The following is an 18,572-nucleotide window of genomic DNA, read 5'->3' as shown; positions in this document are numbered from 1 at the left end:
TTTTTTTTGCAGAATTCTTAAGGCTTTTATAAGGATTGCATTTTCATCAAGGAGCGCTATCTATTCTTTTTTTTTGAGAAATTGAGTATACAACCACTACTGTTGTAACTTCATAAATCAATCTGTGGAAATTGCCATTAAGAATGAATCTGTGGCGACAGCCCACAGTTGTCATTTGTCAAATTGTTTATAATTTTTTTTAAACAAATATGGCTACAGAAATAAAGCCCGTGGTTGAAACCGTAAATAAACAAATGTAGAAAACATAATAGGTGTAGTGCTAACAGACATTATAACACTCTGTGAATAAGTTACGAAGACTTTAAAAATGGAGTCTCATTTACACGATGTGAATTTAAAAATGGACCAACATATGCACGACGTTAATGTTATAAGCATCAAAATGGACTCTTTGCACGATGTTAATATGAAAATGGACAACCGGTTGCAAAGCATAAACATTAAAATGGACCCGCGCATGCACGATGTCTCAATCCAGCATGATAACATGAAAATGGATGGTCATAACATGCACGATACACAAGTGAATATGCACGAAGCTCAGATAACGCAACTCAGTCAATTACCTTTGCAGCCCCAGCAAATACACATGCAACCTGTCCAAGATCAGAACATACCCCAAAACCCACCCGAATTACAAGAGCAACCGATAAAACCGCGAGTGGAGAACAAGAAGAAAAAGGAGGCGATAGACGGCCAAGCGCGCGAAATAATTTTTAAGGTGATAAAATTTTTCGAGAGCGAAAAACAAAACCGCGGCTACCATTTCCCAGTCGAGAATGTTGTCAAAAGGGCCTGCGCCGCAACAGGTTTATCAGAAAGTACGATAAAACGGATAAAGCGCGAAGGTTTGAGAGCAGAGGCTAATCAAACTAAAATGACCGGACCAAAGAAGAAACGAGTACGCAAAACTAAAGTCCAACTAGATTACTTCCAGCTTTGCGCATTAAGAGGTATTGTCAATGCGTATTCCATGCGTAAAGAGGTCCCTACATTGGGCAAAATTTTAACAGCAGCGAAACACGAGCTAAACTACAGGGGCGGTAAAGAGTCGCTTAGATTAATATTATTAAATAAGTTAGGTATTAAGTTTAAGAAATGCGAGAAGAAGAATAAAAAGCCACCCGAGCCAGTTGCTCCAGCACAACAAATAATGGCGCCCGTAATGTCCCATCTACAAATGCAACCTATGAAGCCGGAGAACCAATGTATATATACTAACATGATGCCTCAGGTTCCACCTGTATCCTACTAGGTACTAGACAATAATAACTACACTTGAAACTTCTAATCATGTAAATCTATTGATTGAAATTCAATATTTAATTACATAATTAGAACTTTCTTTGGTTTTGGCCTATTTGAACACAAAGATCAGTTTTATATGTGGAAACATTATTTAATCTGAATTATGTTTCTAAAAATGAAATGTGATAGTAAATGTGTTCAAGATAAATGATAGGTTATTGTTGCATAGCTAACATAATTGTGCATATGAAATTACCAAACTTTTCAGGACCCACGAAAAGGACTTTCCATATTATGCAATTTATTTATTTAATGGACAATCAACAGGTTACAAAATCTCTTATAAATGAAAAATGAAAAAACATATAAATGTAATATTGTAGAGTGTAGACCCACTTAGACTGCCACAACTTGCAAATAAAAAACTAGATTGTCAGTTAGAAGGAGAAAAAACGATTAAAAATGACATGAGAGTATAAGCTGTAAGATCCGTCAGGCTGAGACATAAACTTGACGAATCTAGCACTGCAAACAAAAACATACATTTAGAATAAATTAAAAAAACAAATACTTAAATTATATATAAAATAATATTAAAAATGTTGACCATTGTTGCAATAATAAAAAGGTAAACTTATCAACATTGTTGCTCAATTTTTATATTATTATTAAAGCATTCCGTCCATCTAAGAAGCAGTTGATTGTATCTACCAGAAAACTGCAACTTAGCTTCCATGTTTAGGTACCATCTTTAAAATGCATACCTATAAATATAACATGGCTTAATTGAAGCTATGGATGTCAAATAAGGATGGGAGCTCAGTTGAGTAGCAGACAGATCACATAGATAGCTAACCGTATCTCAATTCTCAGCTATGAAATAAAAAGGTCCTTATTTGTGGATAGCGTTTACATCCCTAGCACTTCTCTAGTAGAAAAGGCAGCCTTAACCACTCAGTACTCTAGAAATGTAAATAAAAATGCACATTGTGGGAGCATACAGCTCAAAGCTTGATGTGAAGAGTGTATAAACATAACAAAAATTGCAGACAAGCTACACAAATAATTAAGTTAATACCGATTAAGGTTTCTTTGTGTGAGAATAGGCTAAAAGCTTAGCCGTTGGATGCATTACAATATGTAATGCTATCAGTCAATTGTATTAATTTGGTTATACATAAGAATCTGAACAGAACTAAATTTAGCCAAAAAAGGTAAGTAAAATTGTGATACATCATCAGATACCTATGGCAATCTCTCAGTCAATTATGCAGCCAAAATTGTGATCAATTTAAGCTTCCTAAACTTAGTTAAATAGCTGGATTTAGAAGTATATGTACAACCAAATTAGGCCTAAATGACAATGAATATAAAAACATTGTAAATAAATTATTGTCAGTGTGACTTGTTTATATTTGTGTGTGTGAGGTTATGAAAGACATATATGTTTTAAATGTGAATGCAATGAGAAGATATGATTGATTTACTTGGATTGTAGATTTTGTCCGCTGTGTTCCAACTAGATACTAGTTACAGCAATTTATTGTTCTAAATAAGAGATTTTCTGCCAGCAATATTTATCAGTGGCAACTCTGAACTTCATTCATTCATTGTTTATACTTTACATAAATAAGGATAATAATTTTGGCAGTTGCATGTCCATAAAGTTTCGTATTATTTTCCAGTACAAACATAATGTCATACTCGCCCATAAAGTTTTGTATTGTTTTCCAGTACAGACACAGATAATGTTGAACTCGCCCATAAAGTTTTGTACTGTTTTCAAGTACAGACACAGATAATGTCATACTCGCCCATAAAGTTTTGTATAGTTTTCCAGTACAAACACAGATAATGTCGTACTTTATTTCTGGGTACCGCCCACTTAGTGAACGACACACATAAAGAACAACTATAGACTATCAAAATCGGTTTTGAAATAATAAAATCGAACATAGAGTCAACACAATTATCTCATCATATTATTATAACTCTTTATTTGTACACCACATTAAGAACTATACAAGAAAAAAAGAAACATAAAAATATAAGTAGAATACAAAAGGCGGTTTATCGCTTCGTAGCGATTTAATATTTATATTATGATATTATTATTTTTGTAAATATTAAAGCTATCTGCAATTATCTATCACCCGGTAACGGCGACTGGCGCAGTGGGCAGTGACCCTGCTTTCTGAGTCCGTGGCCGTGGGTTCGATTCCCACAACTGGAAAATGTTTGTGTGATGAAAATGAATATTTGTCTGGGTGTTTATCTGTATATTATAAGTAATTATGCAAAATATTCATAAAAATATTCATCAGTCATCTTAGTACACATAACACAAGCTACGCTTACTTTGGGGCTAGATGGCGATGTGTGTATTGTAGTAGTATATTTATTTATTATAAATTATAATATGATAATTTACATTGCCATGAAACTGTCAATTCCAAGTTCTATAAAAAGAATAATCGATAATCAAATAGGTTCAATAACTGTTATACAATACCTTATGCCTACTGTGGGCTGTCAAAATTATCGTCCTAAATTAGACAAACCATGCAAGCTTGTAGCAACTGAAATTTGTGAGACATTTTCTCGGTAGAATCTGCCTTCCGACCCGGTGGTAAAGTCACTACAAACCGACTGACTTGGCGTTTCAAAAGAGCTTATAAACTGGACCTACTTGAAAAAAATTAATTTTGTTTTTTATACAAAAAACACATGATAAACCTGCCTATACTCACAGAATTTATAACATACAGAATCCTCATCCAGCGATTATTGAATGCAGTGCAATGTGTTCAAAAACAGTGGAAACGCCCCACGCCCGTCTCGCTTTACAGCTAGCTCTCAAACTTTTTCCCGTTTTTCATTGTAAAGTAAACGTTTAGAAAATTAGAGGTAAAATAATTACTCTTAACTGCTAAATGCTATGGAGTGACTAACCGCCCGTTCAAGAATTATCAAGAGTTCAATATTAGTCATTTACACGGTTTCTGGGGGTTCTTAATTCTGTGCCTATAATGTTGATTAAAAATAAAATAACTCTCGCTCTGCAAGTAATGCGCTGATGATGGCGATTAAAGACAAAAGGCAATTTGTACAAACATTATTTTCTACACTGTATTTTGTTAGTTTTGTGAATGCTTAGATAAACGATAATAATGACTTGTGAAGTTTTTACTTCCACATTTTAATAGGATGCCTATATTATCTCGTTGGAGCATAGAAGAGACGAGTCGTTAATCTTTAAGGCTAGCATGTTCACCGGGAGAAAATTATGTCTAATCATTATCTCTATAGAAATAAGATGGGAAACGGGTAGAGCAGTGGCGTGCACTTCATACAAGCACAAAAGCACTGCATACACTAAAATTTTCTTCTTTTTCTTTCTTGTAAAGGAGAAGATTTTGTCCATTTCATGCCATCTTCCTTCTATTTGCATACCCTGATCAATAACCCCGTGCACGCCACTGGGGTAGAGATAACTTTCTCGTGGTAATTGCTAGCCGTACTTATGTTTTTATAATTCTGGCAATTATATTTTTTATTTGACACTTGCATGTAAAGCAGCTATAATAAGAGTTGAAGCAATAATAGTAAAATCTAGAATGTATTTTAATTTTTATTTCACGAATGTTTGTTAGTATATTTTTCTGTGTGTAATGTATTATTTCATTGAAGATATTTTAAACAGACTTCGACTGTGTGAACCCGTGGAACTGCCAACTCTTCGGAGTTTCAGGTGTGAGATTTATCCACCAACGTTTACGTATTCGATGGTGTGAAATTTAACTAGGATTTATATGATATTTAAAGAGCGCCATCTAGTGACAGAAGTGACGTAAACGTTGGTAGAAAACCTACCAACGTAACACTTAGTGTATTCGTCAATCCCGATTTTTTTTTTTTTCAAATGAGTTGAAACATTGACATTCGCTTTATATATTTGCACAGATCATTCTTGCAGTAAGCAGGTTTGATTAAGCATCGGAAGGTCGAGATGAATTTAAAAACGTATGCCCATTTTCACTCAACCTAGGAATCGCGTAAATCGAATGCCTAATTATTTAGGCGTTGTCTATAGAAAATGTTTTACCAACTGTTAGGTGATAACTATTGGTCAAATGTAGATGTATGGAACAAATTACTCGTGGTCCCTACCTGTAGCATTGTTGCACGAAGCATTGCACGTATACCGCATTTATTGTCTACATTCAATTCGCTCTTGGACAGCAACACTCAATGGGATCTTTTCCACGAACGGTTAAGGACGGTTGTACAGCATTGTACCGTGAATTGTTGAGGTTACTCTGAGAATATTGAATGACCTTTACTTCAATATTCGCAGAGTATCACTGCAGTACACTATATTCATATCATGTCTTTTATAATGTTTATTGTCATATTTCATACATGTGTCTTATAGTTATCCTTAAATTATGTATTTCTATGTAGTTAGTGTGGCCCTGCCGTACTAACAGGATATAAAATAAATAAATGCTTAGATTAGGCGTTACTTATTTGTGCCTAAGATGTACGTCTTTAGTGAAAACGGGCATTATGATTAGTAGGCGATTAATCGAAGGTAGATTTCGAATTCCTATATTTTGTAACGTTAGAGTAAAATGGAGTTTTTGTTCGTTGTTTTAAAGCTCAAATTCGTCCGCACTTCTACAGCGGACGTTTTTGACGTAAAGTTTGTTAAATTAAAAACAGAATTACAGAAATTGCGACTCTAAAACGTTACTCTCAGGTCTATTTTGCTTTAACGTTACGATACAGTGCCTAATGTGAGATTTTCTACCTACGTTTACTACTTCGATCACGCGAATCTTATATGGTAGCGCCATCTAGTTAATATTTTGGGAAACCGTATTTTTACCTAGATGGCGCTGTTTTCTTGTAGTCAATCCTATTGGAAACCGGGAAGGGTGAAAGTTGGTTGTTGAATCCCAAGCTGGAATAATTTTTTCGTCGTTTTATAGTGTACCTAATTTTCATTATATTAATGATACAATATAATATGTAATATAAGGCTGAATTGAATATGTAATAAAGTAATTATTATTGTAATATAGCTATTTTATAATTAAAATATAATTATAAACCGCTGTTTACTTTTATTTTTCGCCTACATGTTAGCCTTTGACTGCAATATTTCCTGGTTGTTAGTGATGCTGCAGTCTAAGATAGCAAGCTAATCTGTTAGGGCGTATGGTAGTCATACATATATAGGTTTCTACGCGACATCGCACCGGAACGCTGGCACGTCTTTGTCGCTAGGTTGGTAATTTGCCACGGCTAAAGCCAGACCAGAGAAAACTCAGAAATTATAAATTCCCAAATGGCCCCTGCCGGAATCGAACCCGGCATCTTCTCAGCTCTCATCGCTGCGCCAGGAGTCTTCAAACCAAAAATACTTTTTATATCCCTACTTCCATATCCCTATCCCTATCCCTACTAATATTATAAATGTCAATGTAAGTTTGTTTGTTACGCTTTCACTCAAAAACTACTTAACCGATCATGAAACTTTGTACAAATATTCTTGGAAGTGTTAGAAGTAATATAGGATACTTTTTAACCCGACATTAAACTCTGTTTCTTTAGGAGAGGGGATGAAAGTGTTTGACGATTTTACACCATAACTCCGACAAATTATAACCGATTTAAATAATTATTTTTGTACTATAGAGGTCATAATGTGTTTAATTTTATGTGTTTAATATAAGGCTTAGCGATACTGAATACTTTAATTTTTTTTAGAACTACAACTAAATTTAATGCCACATCAAAAAACAAAATCAAACGCAGACGAAGTCGCGGGCAACAGCTAGTAGTCTATATATAGTACATAATGTTTTTGAATATAAGAAAAAAGAAACTTCAAGTTTTGCCATAAACTCTTAGCATTTTAGGGTCCCACTGGACACAGGCCGCCTTTCTCATAAGAACAAGTGCTTTAGACAATAGACCCACCATGCTAATCCAATGCTAGTTTGTGGGTTTTAACGACTATTATCACAAGTGGTGATGACTTGGAGCGATGGCTTAACATTCTCTGCGGGGCACGTTGGTCGATACCGAAAATTTGCTAAAACCAGACTGGTACTGAATATTCTTTTACAGAAAAACCCATTTCCTAATAAGTTTTGGCCTGACCCAGGATTCGAACCTAAGGCCTCGTGTTAAGTTAAGCATTCTTACCTACAGTTTTACTATATTCAGTTATAATGTTTAAATAAAACCCCACGATAATATTAATATAATCATTTATTGAAGCTAAGTAATTCACAGCGACAAACTTACTAGTATTTGCTTACATTCGAAAAATAACTTAAAAGTAAAGTGCCGTTTCAATAGGCAGTGCCTATTCGGAAATCAGTCAAACATCGGAATTCGGAAGTCAACAATAAAGCGTCCATACAATAGACAAAAATCATAAATTCTTTTCAAATTATTGAAAATTTAAAGTTAATTTTTCTGAGCTATTGAGAATATCATAACAATTAGTTATATTACAATAGATTAAGTTAAAAGTTGTAACTAACACATAGTTTTGGTTTGTTTCTTTTGAAGTTATACTTCTTTTGGCTTGTTGGGGAAAAAATATGAGACTAAATTTTTACGATGCGCGCGCACAACGTCACGTATACCGAAACCCTGAAGTTAGCTACAGTCAACATTGTAGTTTAAAAACAAGAGATTTGATAGTGTACACTTTTAATTGTCAAGTCTGCGGGTTTTATTACGGTGTTTTTTTTTATTATTGAAGTTATACTTCTTTTGGCGCCTTAGGGAGAAATGAGAGTAAATTTTGCGACGCGCGCACACCGTCACAAAAAACCGACACCCTGAAGTTAGCTATAAGGTTTGACAGTGTACACTTTCAAGTGTCAAAGTGGGCTCGTTCCGGTGTTTTAATTGATTCAATTGTACAAAAATCTCAAAATTTAATGTTGAGTGAAACTTGGCTGTCCGTTAATAAGTCTTTTAGTGTTCCCAATTTAATTATGTTTATTATGTACATTTCTTTTATTATGTAGTTTTTTTTTGATATTTAAATAAACTTTCTTTAACTAGATGATGCGTTATAATAAAACTTTTAATGTATTCAATACCTTTTTTCTATTGTTAGTGTCGTTTTTACGGCAAACTTAGAATAAGGCGAAAGGTAAAATTTAAAAAAAAAAAATTATCTTGTTACGCCAAAGAAGTATAACTTCTAACGCGTGTACATAACTACACACATTTTTTTTTACATGTACTTTGACTACAATTAAAAACTATACTACAATTAAGTGTAATATAAAATCTATCCCGTGGCTTCACCCGCGTTTTTTTTAAAATCCCGCAGAAATCCTTTATTTTCCCAGAATAATGTATCCTATGGTATCCGGCCAACTCCAGGAACTTCTTAAGTGTTGTGTATACGGGTAACATTTCCCAGCAGCTTTCCGGGATAAATATTATCCTGTGTCCATTTCCGTCAACATAGGTACCAAACATACAGAGCCCAATCGCTTTTTTAACATTACGATTGATATCACAATATATAAAAGGGGATGTAAGTAAAGTGCTAAACTTTTATCTTCTCAGCTCACGAGCGTGAACTTCCACCCACTGATGCTTGCGATAGTCTTTCTCTGTAACACAAAAATACAGTAACCATTAAATTAATTATTAAAAAAAGAAGAAAGAAGCGTTAGAAGTTATACTTCTTTGGATACTTTCGTTTGTAGAAAAAACGACACCAACAATAGAAAAAAGGTATTTTATATCTTTAAAGTTTTATTTCAACAAAATAAAACTTAGCTTACTAGTTATCTCATTGTCGGACAACAAAATTTCACTCAACATTAAAATTTGACATTCATGTACAATTGAATCAATTAAAATCACCAGAACGAGCCCGCAGACTTTGACAATGGCAAGTCTACAATGTCAAACCTTTTTTTGTAAAACTAAAATGTCGACTATAGCTAACTTCAGGGTGTCGGTTTTTTGTGACGGTGTGCGCGCGCATCCCTAAAATTTACTCTCATAATTTTTCTCCAACGCGCCAAAAGAAGTATAACTTCTTCAACTTAAGAACTAAAAAATCACTGAAGGTTTTTGTTTCTTGTCAGCTGTCAACAGTCTGGGGTAAATAAGGAACCGTTATAAGATCCAATAGTATAGATCCAAGATCCAATATATAGCTTGAACGTGTAAATTCGACATTAAAGTATCCAAATTTTCGGAGTAAAATTTCCCTAAATAAAAAAAATATATTAATTGGAAGTAGTTATAAGTTGGTTTTTGCCTTTGCGATGCGAGACTTGTGAAGGATTGTGCGATGGTGATAGCAAAAAAGCCTCGCTAAGTTAGCTGTTGGCTCTTCTTAGACTAGGGCATGTTTGGAACTCTCGTAGCTTTAGTTTTAAGTTAACGGATGCAGTTATCACCATCACTAACTTTAGTGTTAACATGTTATATGTATAAGTGCCTGTGAAGAGGTCTACATGAATAAAACATTTCTGAATTTGAATTTCAAATTTATTATCATCCTCTGATGATATTTGCAGCACGAATTCTGTCAACTCTATGTCAAATGTCCATGATGTTACATTAAAAAAGTTTATATTGTCCAAAGCGCTAAGGTTAGATTAGAAATAATATTATACGGTTGTTAAGTTTTTTAAATGAGGATTCTTAAATTTTCTAATTTTCCGCGCAATTTTTTAAATTATTTCTGTCATAAGAACCTTCTCCTGACAATAACAAACACAACAAAGAAAAAAAAGTGAAATCGGTCCAGCCATTCACGCGTGATAGCGTAAGACCAAGTGATATAGGGATTCATTTTTATATATATATAGATTATGGGTTTCACTTAATAGATGCACAAAAGCACTAACTACCCTTAATTTTACTCGTATATAAAACTCGTATTAAAGGGATTTTTGCCGTTTTATGCAATTTTCCTGCTGTATGCACACCCAGTGCACGCCGATGGGTTTTATTAATAAAATACCGCAATTACACCATTGTTCTCACCGCAATACGGTGTCCGGATCGCCCCCCTGTATCGCACTCTTATGCCTCTTAAAGTGAATCATCCGCCCGGTTTTGGTGTAGCACTCGAAATCGCACAATATGCAAACGAACTTCACGAAGTGGTTGCGATAGTGGGCCGACAGTTGCCGGTCGTCGTCGAATCGCCTGTCGCAGATGTCGCACGAGCAACTCCCCACCTCCTGCAAAAACAAAATCACTAGTGAATCACAAGAAAAGAAAGGTATTGTTTTCAGAAACAGTAATATTTAACGGAAGCTTATGAAAATTATAATCAAAAAATAGCGAAATTATCGAAAAATTATCGATCAAAACCAGTGGCGTGCACTTCATACATGCGCCAAGGCGTTGCCTAACCAATTTTTTTTTATATAAATATACTACGACAATACACACATCGCCATCTAGTCCCAAAGTAAGCGCAGCTTGTGTTATGGGTTCTAAGATGACTGATGAATAATTTTTATGAATAATATACACAAATACTTATAATATATAGATAAACACCCAGCACTAAAAACATTAATGTTCATCACACAAATATTGTCCAGTTGTGGGAATCGAACTCACGGCCTTGGACTCAGAAAGCAGGGTCGCTGCCCACTGCGCCAATCGGCCGTCAAAATGTACCTGTGTAATGTACTTAAATAAATAATGTACTGAAGTATATAATGTACTTAAATAAATTATATACTTAAGTACATTATATACTTCAGTACATTATTTATTTAAGTACATTATATACTTAAGTACATTATATACTTAAATACATTATATACTAAAGTACATTATATACTTAAATATATTATATACTTTAGTACATTAGATACTTAAGTACATTATTTACTTATTTATATTATTTACTTACGTATATTATATACTTTAGTACATTATATACTTAAATACATTATATACTGAAGTACATTATATACTTAAATATATTATATACTTAAGTACATTATATACTTAAGTACATTATTTACTTAAGTACATTATATACTTCAGTACATTATTTATTTTAGTACATTATATACTTAAGTACATTATATACCTAAATACATTATATACATTATATACTAAAGTACATTATATACTTAAATATATTATATACTTTAGTACATTATATACTTAAGTACATTATATACTTAAGTACATTATAAACTTAAATACATTATATACTAAAGTACATCATATACTTACGTTCATTATTTACTTAAGTACATTATTTACTTCAGTACATTATATACTTGAGTACATTATATACTTAAGCACATTATATACTTAAATATATTATATACTTTAGTACATTATATACTTAAATATATTATATACTTTAGTACATTAGATACTTAAATACATTATATACTACATTACTACACAGTACATTATTTATTTAAGTACATTATATACTTAAGTACATTATATACTTAAATACATTATATACTAAAGCACATTATTTACTTATTTATATTATTTACTTACGAATATTATATACTTAAGTACATTATTTACTTTAGTACATTATATACTTCAGTACAATATATACTTAAATACATTATATACTAAAGTACATTATATACATAAATATATTATATACTTCAGTACATTATATACTTGAGTACGTTATATACTTAAGTACATTATATACTTAAATATATTATATACTTTAGTACATTAGATACTTAAATACATTATATACTACATTACTACACAGTACATTATTTATTTAAGTACATTATATACTTAAGTACATTATATACTCAAATACATTATATACTAAAGTACATTATTTACTTATTTATATTATTTACTTACGTATATTATATACTTAAGTACATTATTTACTTTAGTACATTATATACTTCAGTACATTATATACTTAAATACATTATATACTAAAGTACATTATATATATAAATATATTATATACTTATGTACATTATATACTTAAATACATTATATACTAAAGTACATTATATACTTAAATATATTATATACTTTAGTACATTATATACATAAGTACATTATATACTTAAATACATTATATACTAAAGTACATTATATACTTAAATATATTATATACTTTAGTACATTATATACTTAAGTACATTATTTACTTTAGTACATTATTTACTTTAGTACATTATATACTTCAGTACATTATTTATTAAAGTACATTATATACTTAAGTACATTATAAACTTAAATACATTATATACTAAAGTACATTATATACTTAAGTTCATTATTTACTTAAGTACATTATTTACTTCAGTACATTATATACTTCAGTACATTATATACTTAAGTACATTATATACTTAAATATATTATATACTTTAGTACATTATATACTTAAATATATTATATACTTTAGTACATTAGATACTTAAGTACATTATATACTTAAATACATTATATACTACATTACTACACAGTACATTATTTATTTAAGTACATTATATACTTAAATATATTATATACTTTAGTGCATTATATACTTAAGTACATTGTATACTTTAGTACATTATATACTTCAGTACATTATTTATTTAAGTACATTATATACATAAGTATATTAGTTACTTAAATACATTATATACTAAAGTACATTATAGACTTAAATATATTATATACTTTAGTACACTATATACTTAAGTACAGTATTTACTTTAGTACACTATAAACTTCAGTACATTATATACTTAAATACATTATATACTAAAGTACATTATATACTTAAATACATTATATACTAAAGTACATTATATACTTAAATATATTATATACTTCAGTACATTATTTATTTAAGTACATTATATACTTAAGTACATTATAAACTTAAATACATTATATACTAAAGTACATTATATACTTAAGTTCATTATTTACTTAAGTACATTATTTACTTCAGTACATTATATACTTCAGTACATTATATACTTAAATATATTATATACTTTAGTACATTATATACTTAAATATATTATATACTTTAGTACAATAGATACTTAAATACATTATATACTACATTACTACACAGTACATTATTTATTTAAGTACATTATATACTTAAGTACATTATATACTTAAATACATTATATACTAAAGTACAATATTTACTTATTTATATTATTTACTTACGTATATTATATACTTAAGTACATTATTTACTTTAGTACATTATAAACTTCAGTACATTATATACTTAAATACTTTATGTACTAAAGTACATTATATACATAAATATATTATATACTTTAGTACATTATATACTTAAGTACATTATTTACTTAAGTACATTATATACTTCAGAACATTATTTATTTAAGTACATTATATACTTAAGTACATTATATACTTAAATACATTATATACTAAAGTACATTATATACTTAAGTTCATTATTTACTTAAGTACATTATTTACTTCAGTACATTATATACTTGAGTACATTATATACTTAAGTACAATATATACTTAAATATATTATATACTTTAGTACATTAGATACTTAAGTACATCATATACTTAAATACATTATATACTACATTACTACACAGTACATTATTTATTTGAGTACATTATATACTTAAGTACATTATATACTTAAATACATTATATACTTAAGTACATTATATTCTTTAATACATTATATACTATAGTACATTATATACTTAAATATATTATATACTTTAGTACATTATATACTTAAGTACATTGTATACTTTAGTACATTATATACTTCAGTACATTATTTATTTAAGTACATTATATACATAAGTACATTAGTTACTTAAATACATTATATACATAAGTACATTAGTTACTGAAATACATTATATACTTAAGTACATTATATACTTAAATATATTATATACTTAAGTACATTATATACTTCAGTACATTATTTATTTAAGTACATTATATACTTAAGTACATTATATACTTAAATACATTATATACTAAAGTACATTATATACTTAAGTTCATTATTTACTTAAGAACATTATTTACTTGAGAACATTATATACTTCAGTACATTATTAACTTGAGTACATTATATACTTAAATATATTATATACTTAAGTACATTATTTACTAAAGTACATTTTATACTTAAAAACGTTATATACTTAAGTACATTATATACTTAGTACTTAAATAAATAATGTACTGTGTAGTAATGTAGTATATAATGTATTTAAGTATATAATGTACTTAAGTATCTAATGTACTAAAGTATATAATATATTTAAGTATATAATGTACTAAAGTATAAAATATATTTAAGTATATAATGTACTTAAGTATATAATGTACTGAAGTATATAATGTATTTAAGTTTATAATGTACTTAAGTATATAATGTACTTAAATAAATAATGTACTGAAGTATATAATGTACTAAAGTATATAATATATTTAAGTATATAATGTACTTTAGTATGTAATGTAAATAAGTAATTAATGTACTTAAGTATTTAATTTACTAAAGTATATAATATATTTAAGTATATAATGTAAATAAGTAAATAATGTACTTAAGTATATAATGTACTTAAGTAAATAATGTACTTGAGTAAATAATGTACGTAAGTAAATAATGTACTTAAGTATATAATGTACTTAAATAAATAATGTACTGAAGTATATAATGTACTGAAGTATATAATGTACTAAAGTAAATAATGTACTTAAGTATATAATGTACAAAAGTATATAATATATTTAAGTATATAATGTACTTTAGTATATAATGTAGTTAAGTATATAATGTTCTTAAGTATATAATATATTTAAGTATATAATGTACTTAAGTATATAATGTACTCAAGTAAATAATGTACTTAAGTATATAATGTACTTAAGTATATAATGTACTTAAGTATATAATGTACCTAAGTATATAATATATTTAAGTATATAATGTAAATAAGTAAATACTGTACTTAAGTATATAATGTACTTAAGTAAATAATGTACTTGAGTAAATAATGTACGTAAGTAAATAATGTACTTAAGTATATAATGTACTTAAATAAATAATGTACTGAAGTATATAATGTACTAAAGTAAATAATGTACTTAAGTAAATAATGTACTAAAGTATATAATATATTTAAGTATATAATGTACTTAAGTATATTATGTACTCAAGTATATAATGTACCAAAGTAAATAATGTACTTAAGTAAATAATGAACTTAAGTATATAATGTACTTTAGTATATAATGTATTTAAATATATAATGTACTTAAGTATATAATGTACTTAAATAAATAATGTACTGAAGTATATAATGTACTAAAATAAATAATGTACTTAAGTATATAATGTTCATAAATAAATAATGTACTGAAGTATATAATGTACTAAAGTAAATAATGTTCTTAAGTATATAATGTACTTAAGTATATAATGTACTTAAATAAATAATGTACTGAAGTATATAATGTACTAAAGTATATAATATATTTAATTATATAATGTACTTTAGTATATAATGTACTTAAGTATATAATGTACTTAAATAAATAATGTACTGTGTAGTAATGTAGTATATAATGTATTTAAGTATCTAATGTACTAAAGTATATAATATATTTAAGTATATAATGTACTAAAGTATATAATATATTTAAGTATATAATGTACTTAAGTATATAATGTACTGAAGTATATAATGTATTTAAGTTTATAATGTACTTAAGTATATAATGTACTTAAATAAATAATGTACTGAAGTATATAATGTACTAAAGTATATAATATATTTAAGTATATAATGTACTTTAGTATGTAATGTAAATAAGTAATTAATGTACTTAAGTATATAATGTACTTAAGTATTTAATTTACTAAAGTATATAATATATTTAAGTATATAATGTACTTTAGTATATAATGTATTTAAGTATATAATTTACTTAAGTAAATAATGTACTTAAATAAATAATGTACTGAAGTATATAATGTACTAAAGTAAATAATAAACTTCATTATTTACTTGAGTACATTATATACTTAAGTACATTATATACTCAAATATATTATATACTTTAGTACATTATTTACTTAAATACATTATATACTGAAGTAAACTATAAACTTAAATACAAGGATTGTTTTAATCTATTTTTTGCATTCGTCACATATCCGCGACCGCGAAACTACAGTTTTTTTAACGATCGATGTATCAGTGACCGCGCCATCTGCCGAAAGCGAGAAAAACACTCGCTGACATATGTAATGTATTCTTTGTTTTGTTTCTCATTTCTCAACCATTCCACAAAAATGTGTCGCAGCGAAGCGTGGCAGGGTACAACTAGTATTATATATATTCGTATTATCTTGACTCCACTTTCGGAGGCCCGAGTTCGAATCCCGGCACGCACCTTATACTTTTCTAAGTTATGTGCGTTTTAGGTGATTAAAATATCACTTGCTTCAACGGTGAAGGGAAACATCGTGAGGAAACCTGCATGCCTGAGAGTTGTACACACTTTTCTCAAAGGGGTGTGAAGTCCACCAATCCGCATTGGTCCAGCGTGGTGGAAACCCCTTCTTATTGTGGGATGAGACCAGTGCTCTGTAATAGGTTGATGAGATAATTATTTTAATGGATACATACCTCGTCATGAAAACTCGTATTGTGCTCCTGCAAGCGATTATAATCCGTAAATCCTAAGACACAAGAATCACATTTGTACTTCATACTCTTAAAGGATTCCTTATTGCGTCTGTCCTCCAGAATTCTTTGCAATTCTTCAAACTCTATTTTCACTTTTCCGAAAATCTCATCGCTGTCGACAGGTTCGATGGACTTTGGATTATTATCTTCTGAAACTTCCGCTTTTGGAACGTTTTGCTCGATTTTTGCACGTTTCGGGTTATCTTTTGCAATTTTCGTTTCGGCCGCTGCACGTTTCACTGACTTATGCGTGGTTTTTGCTTGTGTTGTCTGTGTTTTTATTGCGGTTTGCACGCTTGGGACTTCTATGACGATTTTGTCTTCCGAACTTATGGGTTCCTGGTGAACGTCTAGGGGGTCGGGTAGAGCTGTCTCTTCTATATCTATTTCACAGGCTTCTTCCTTTATGTTCTGCACGCAATGTTCTATGCTGGAGAGGTTTTCGTCTGGCCGTGGAGTTTTCTTTTCGCCTATGAGTACAAAGCTCAGGTTCGAGAGGTTTCCGCAGTTTTGGTTCTGAAATTTTTTTTTAGATATTTTTATAATTGGCATAAAATGGAAAAGTCCTAATACTATACGACTTATATCGACGGCCAAGTGGCGCCAGTGGGCAGCGACCCTGCTTCCTGACTCCAAGGCCGTGGATTCGATTCCCACTACTGGAAGAATATTTGTGTGATGAGCATGAATGTTTTTCAGTGTCTGGGTGTTTATATGTATATTATATGTACCTATTTATGCATATTACTTATAAAAAAAAACATCAGTTATCTTAGCACCCATAACACAAGCTACGCTTACTTTGGGGCTCGATGGCGATGTGTAAATAAATAAATAAATATAAAAAAAATTAGGTTAGGCAATGCTTTGGGGCATCTATGAAGTGCACGCCACTGGTTACGATCCACTTTTCAATGGTCTATGTTAAAATGAGACACTTTGAAACGAGAGATAGCACATTGCTTTTTTTGATAATTTTATAATTTTTAATAGTGATTGTATTTATACTCTAAGAATATAAATACCAATTTTTTAACCTAATTGTCAGTCATAAGCAGGTTAACAGCGATTCAAGTTTCAACCAATCAATGGCATTTAAATTAATTACAATAATCCTAGTTGTATACGAACACATTTGCCCTTAAATGTAAACACAGCTGATGTTTTGGTTGTCACCGCGTAATTTATGAAAACTTGATGTAACTCTCAAAGTAGTGGTCTTTGAACGGAGTTGCGGAACAAAAGTTTGTCTTAATAGCCAACACTACGATATCCCGACGGCTTGGTGCCCCCTTCCAGAAGACGCTGTATAAGACGTGCCCCCACCTGGTTGCTCTCGAAGGCCGCGTTGGCGCGCCGCACTCGCTGCTGGAAGCGTCGCACTCGGCGCAGTTCGGCGATGCACTCCCAGCACGCCAGCATCTCGAACATGAAACTGGGGATGGTGGAGTTCTGGAGACAACAGAAAGGGCATTCCGCGTCACGACAGTTGGCAAACAGTGGCGTGCAAAGAAGGTATGCATAATGCAGATGTTATAAAAT

General features: G+C 30.0%; 2 protein-coding genes across 13 annotated transcripts in view; one reads left to right on the top strand and one right to left on the bottom strand.

Moving 5' to 3' along the window:
- The first annotated feature begins 202 nt into the window (after positions 1-202).
- LOC120635710 lies at positions 203-1,610 on the top strand. Its single transcript, XM_039906830.1, has one exon. The coding sequence runs from the start codon at positions 329-331 to the stop codon at positions 1,274-1,276; it is 948 nt and encodes a 315-aa protein (XP_039762764.1). The 5' UTR covers positions 203-328; the 3' UTR covers positions 1,277-1,610.
- Positions 1,611-8,490: 6,880 nt separating this feature from the next.
- LOC120635656 overlaps positions 8,491-18,572 on the bottom strand; it is a 95,991-nt gene continuing 85,909 nt past the window's right edge. For all 12 annotated transcript variants that reach the window (XM_039906715.1, XM_039906716.1, XM_039906721.1 and 9 more), the window contains 4 exons: positions 18,357-18,482; positions 16,971-17,546; positions 10,318-10,517; positions 8,491-8,924 (listed from right to left, as the gene is read on the bottom strand). In XM_039906715.1, coding sequence (XP_039762649.1) covers positions 8,879-8,924; positions 10,318-10,517; positions 16,971-17,546; positions 18,357-18,482 — 948 coding nt within the window. In that variant the 3' untranslated portion in view covers positions 8,491-8,878. The remainder of the gene's footprint in view (positions 8,925-10,317; positions 10,518-16,970; positions 17,547-18,356; positions 18,483-18,572) is intronic.

Source organism: Pararge aegeria, chromosome 27 (genome assembly GCF_905163445.1).
Source record: "Pararge aegeria chromosome 27, ilParAegt1.1, whole genome shotgun sequence".
Classification (NCBI taxonomy): domain Eukaryota; kingdom Metazoa; phylum Arthropoda; class Insecta; order Lepidoptera; family Nymphalidae; genus Pararge; species Pararge aegeria.
Note: the sequence above shows the minus strand (reverse complement) of the source record. Positions and strands in the feature narration are given on the sequence as shown.

What these genes read in the sequence shown, in the direction of transcription:
- LOC120635710 (XM_039906830.1), top strand. Translation starts at nt 329, where the DNA reads ATGGAGTCTCATTTACACGATGTGAATTTAAAAATGGACCAACATATG.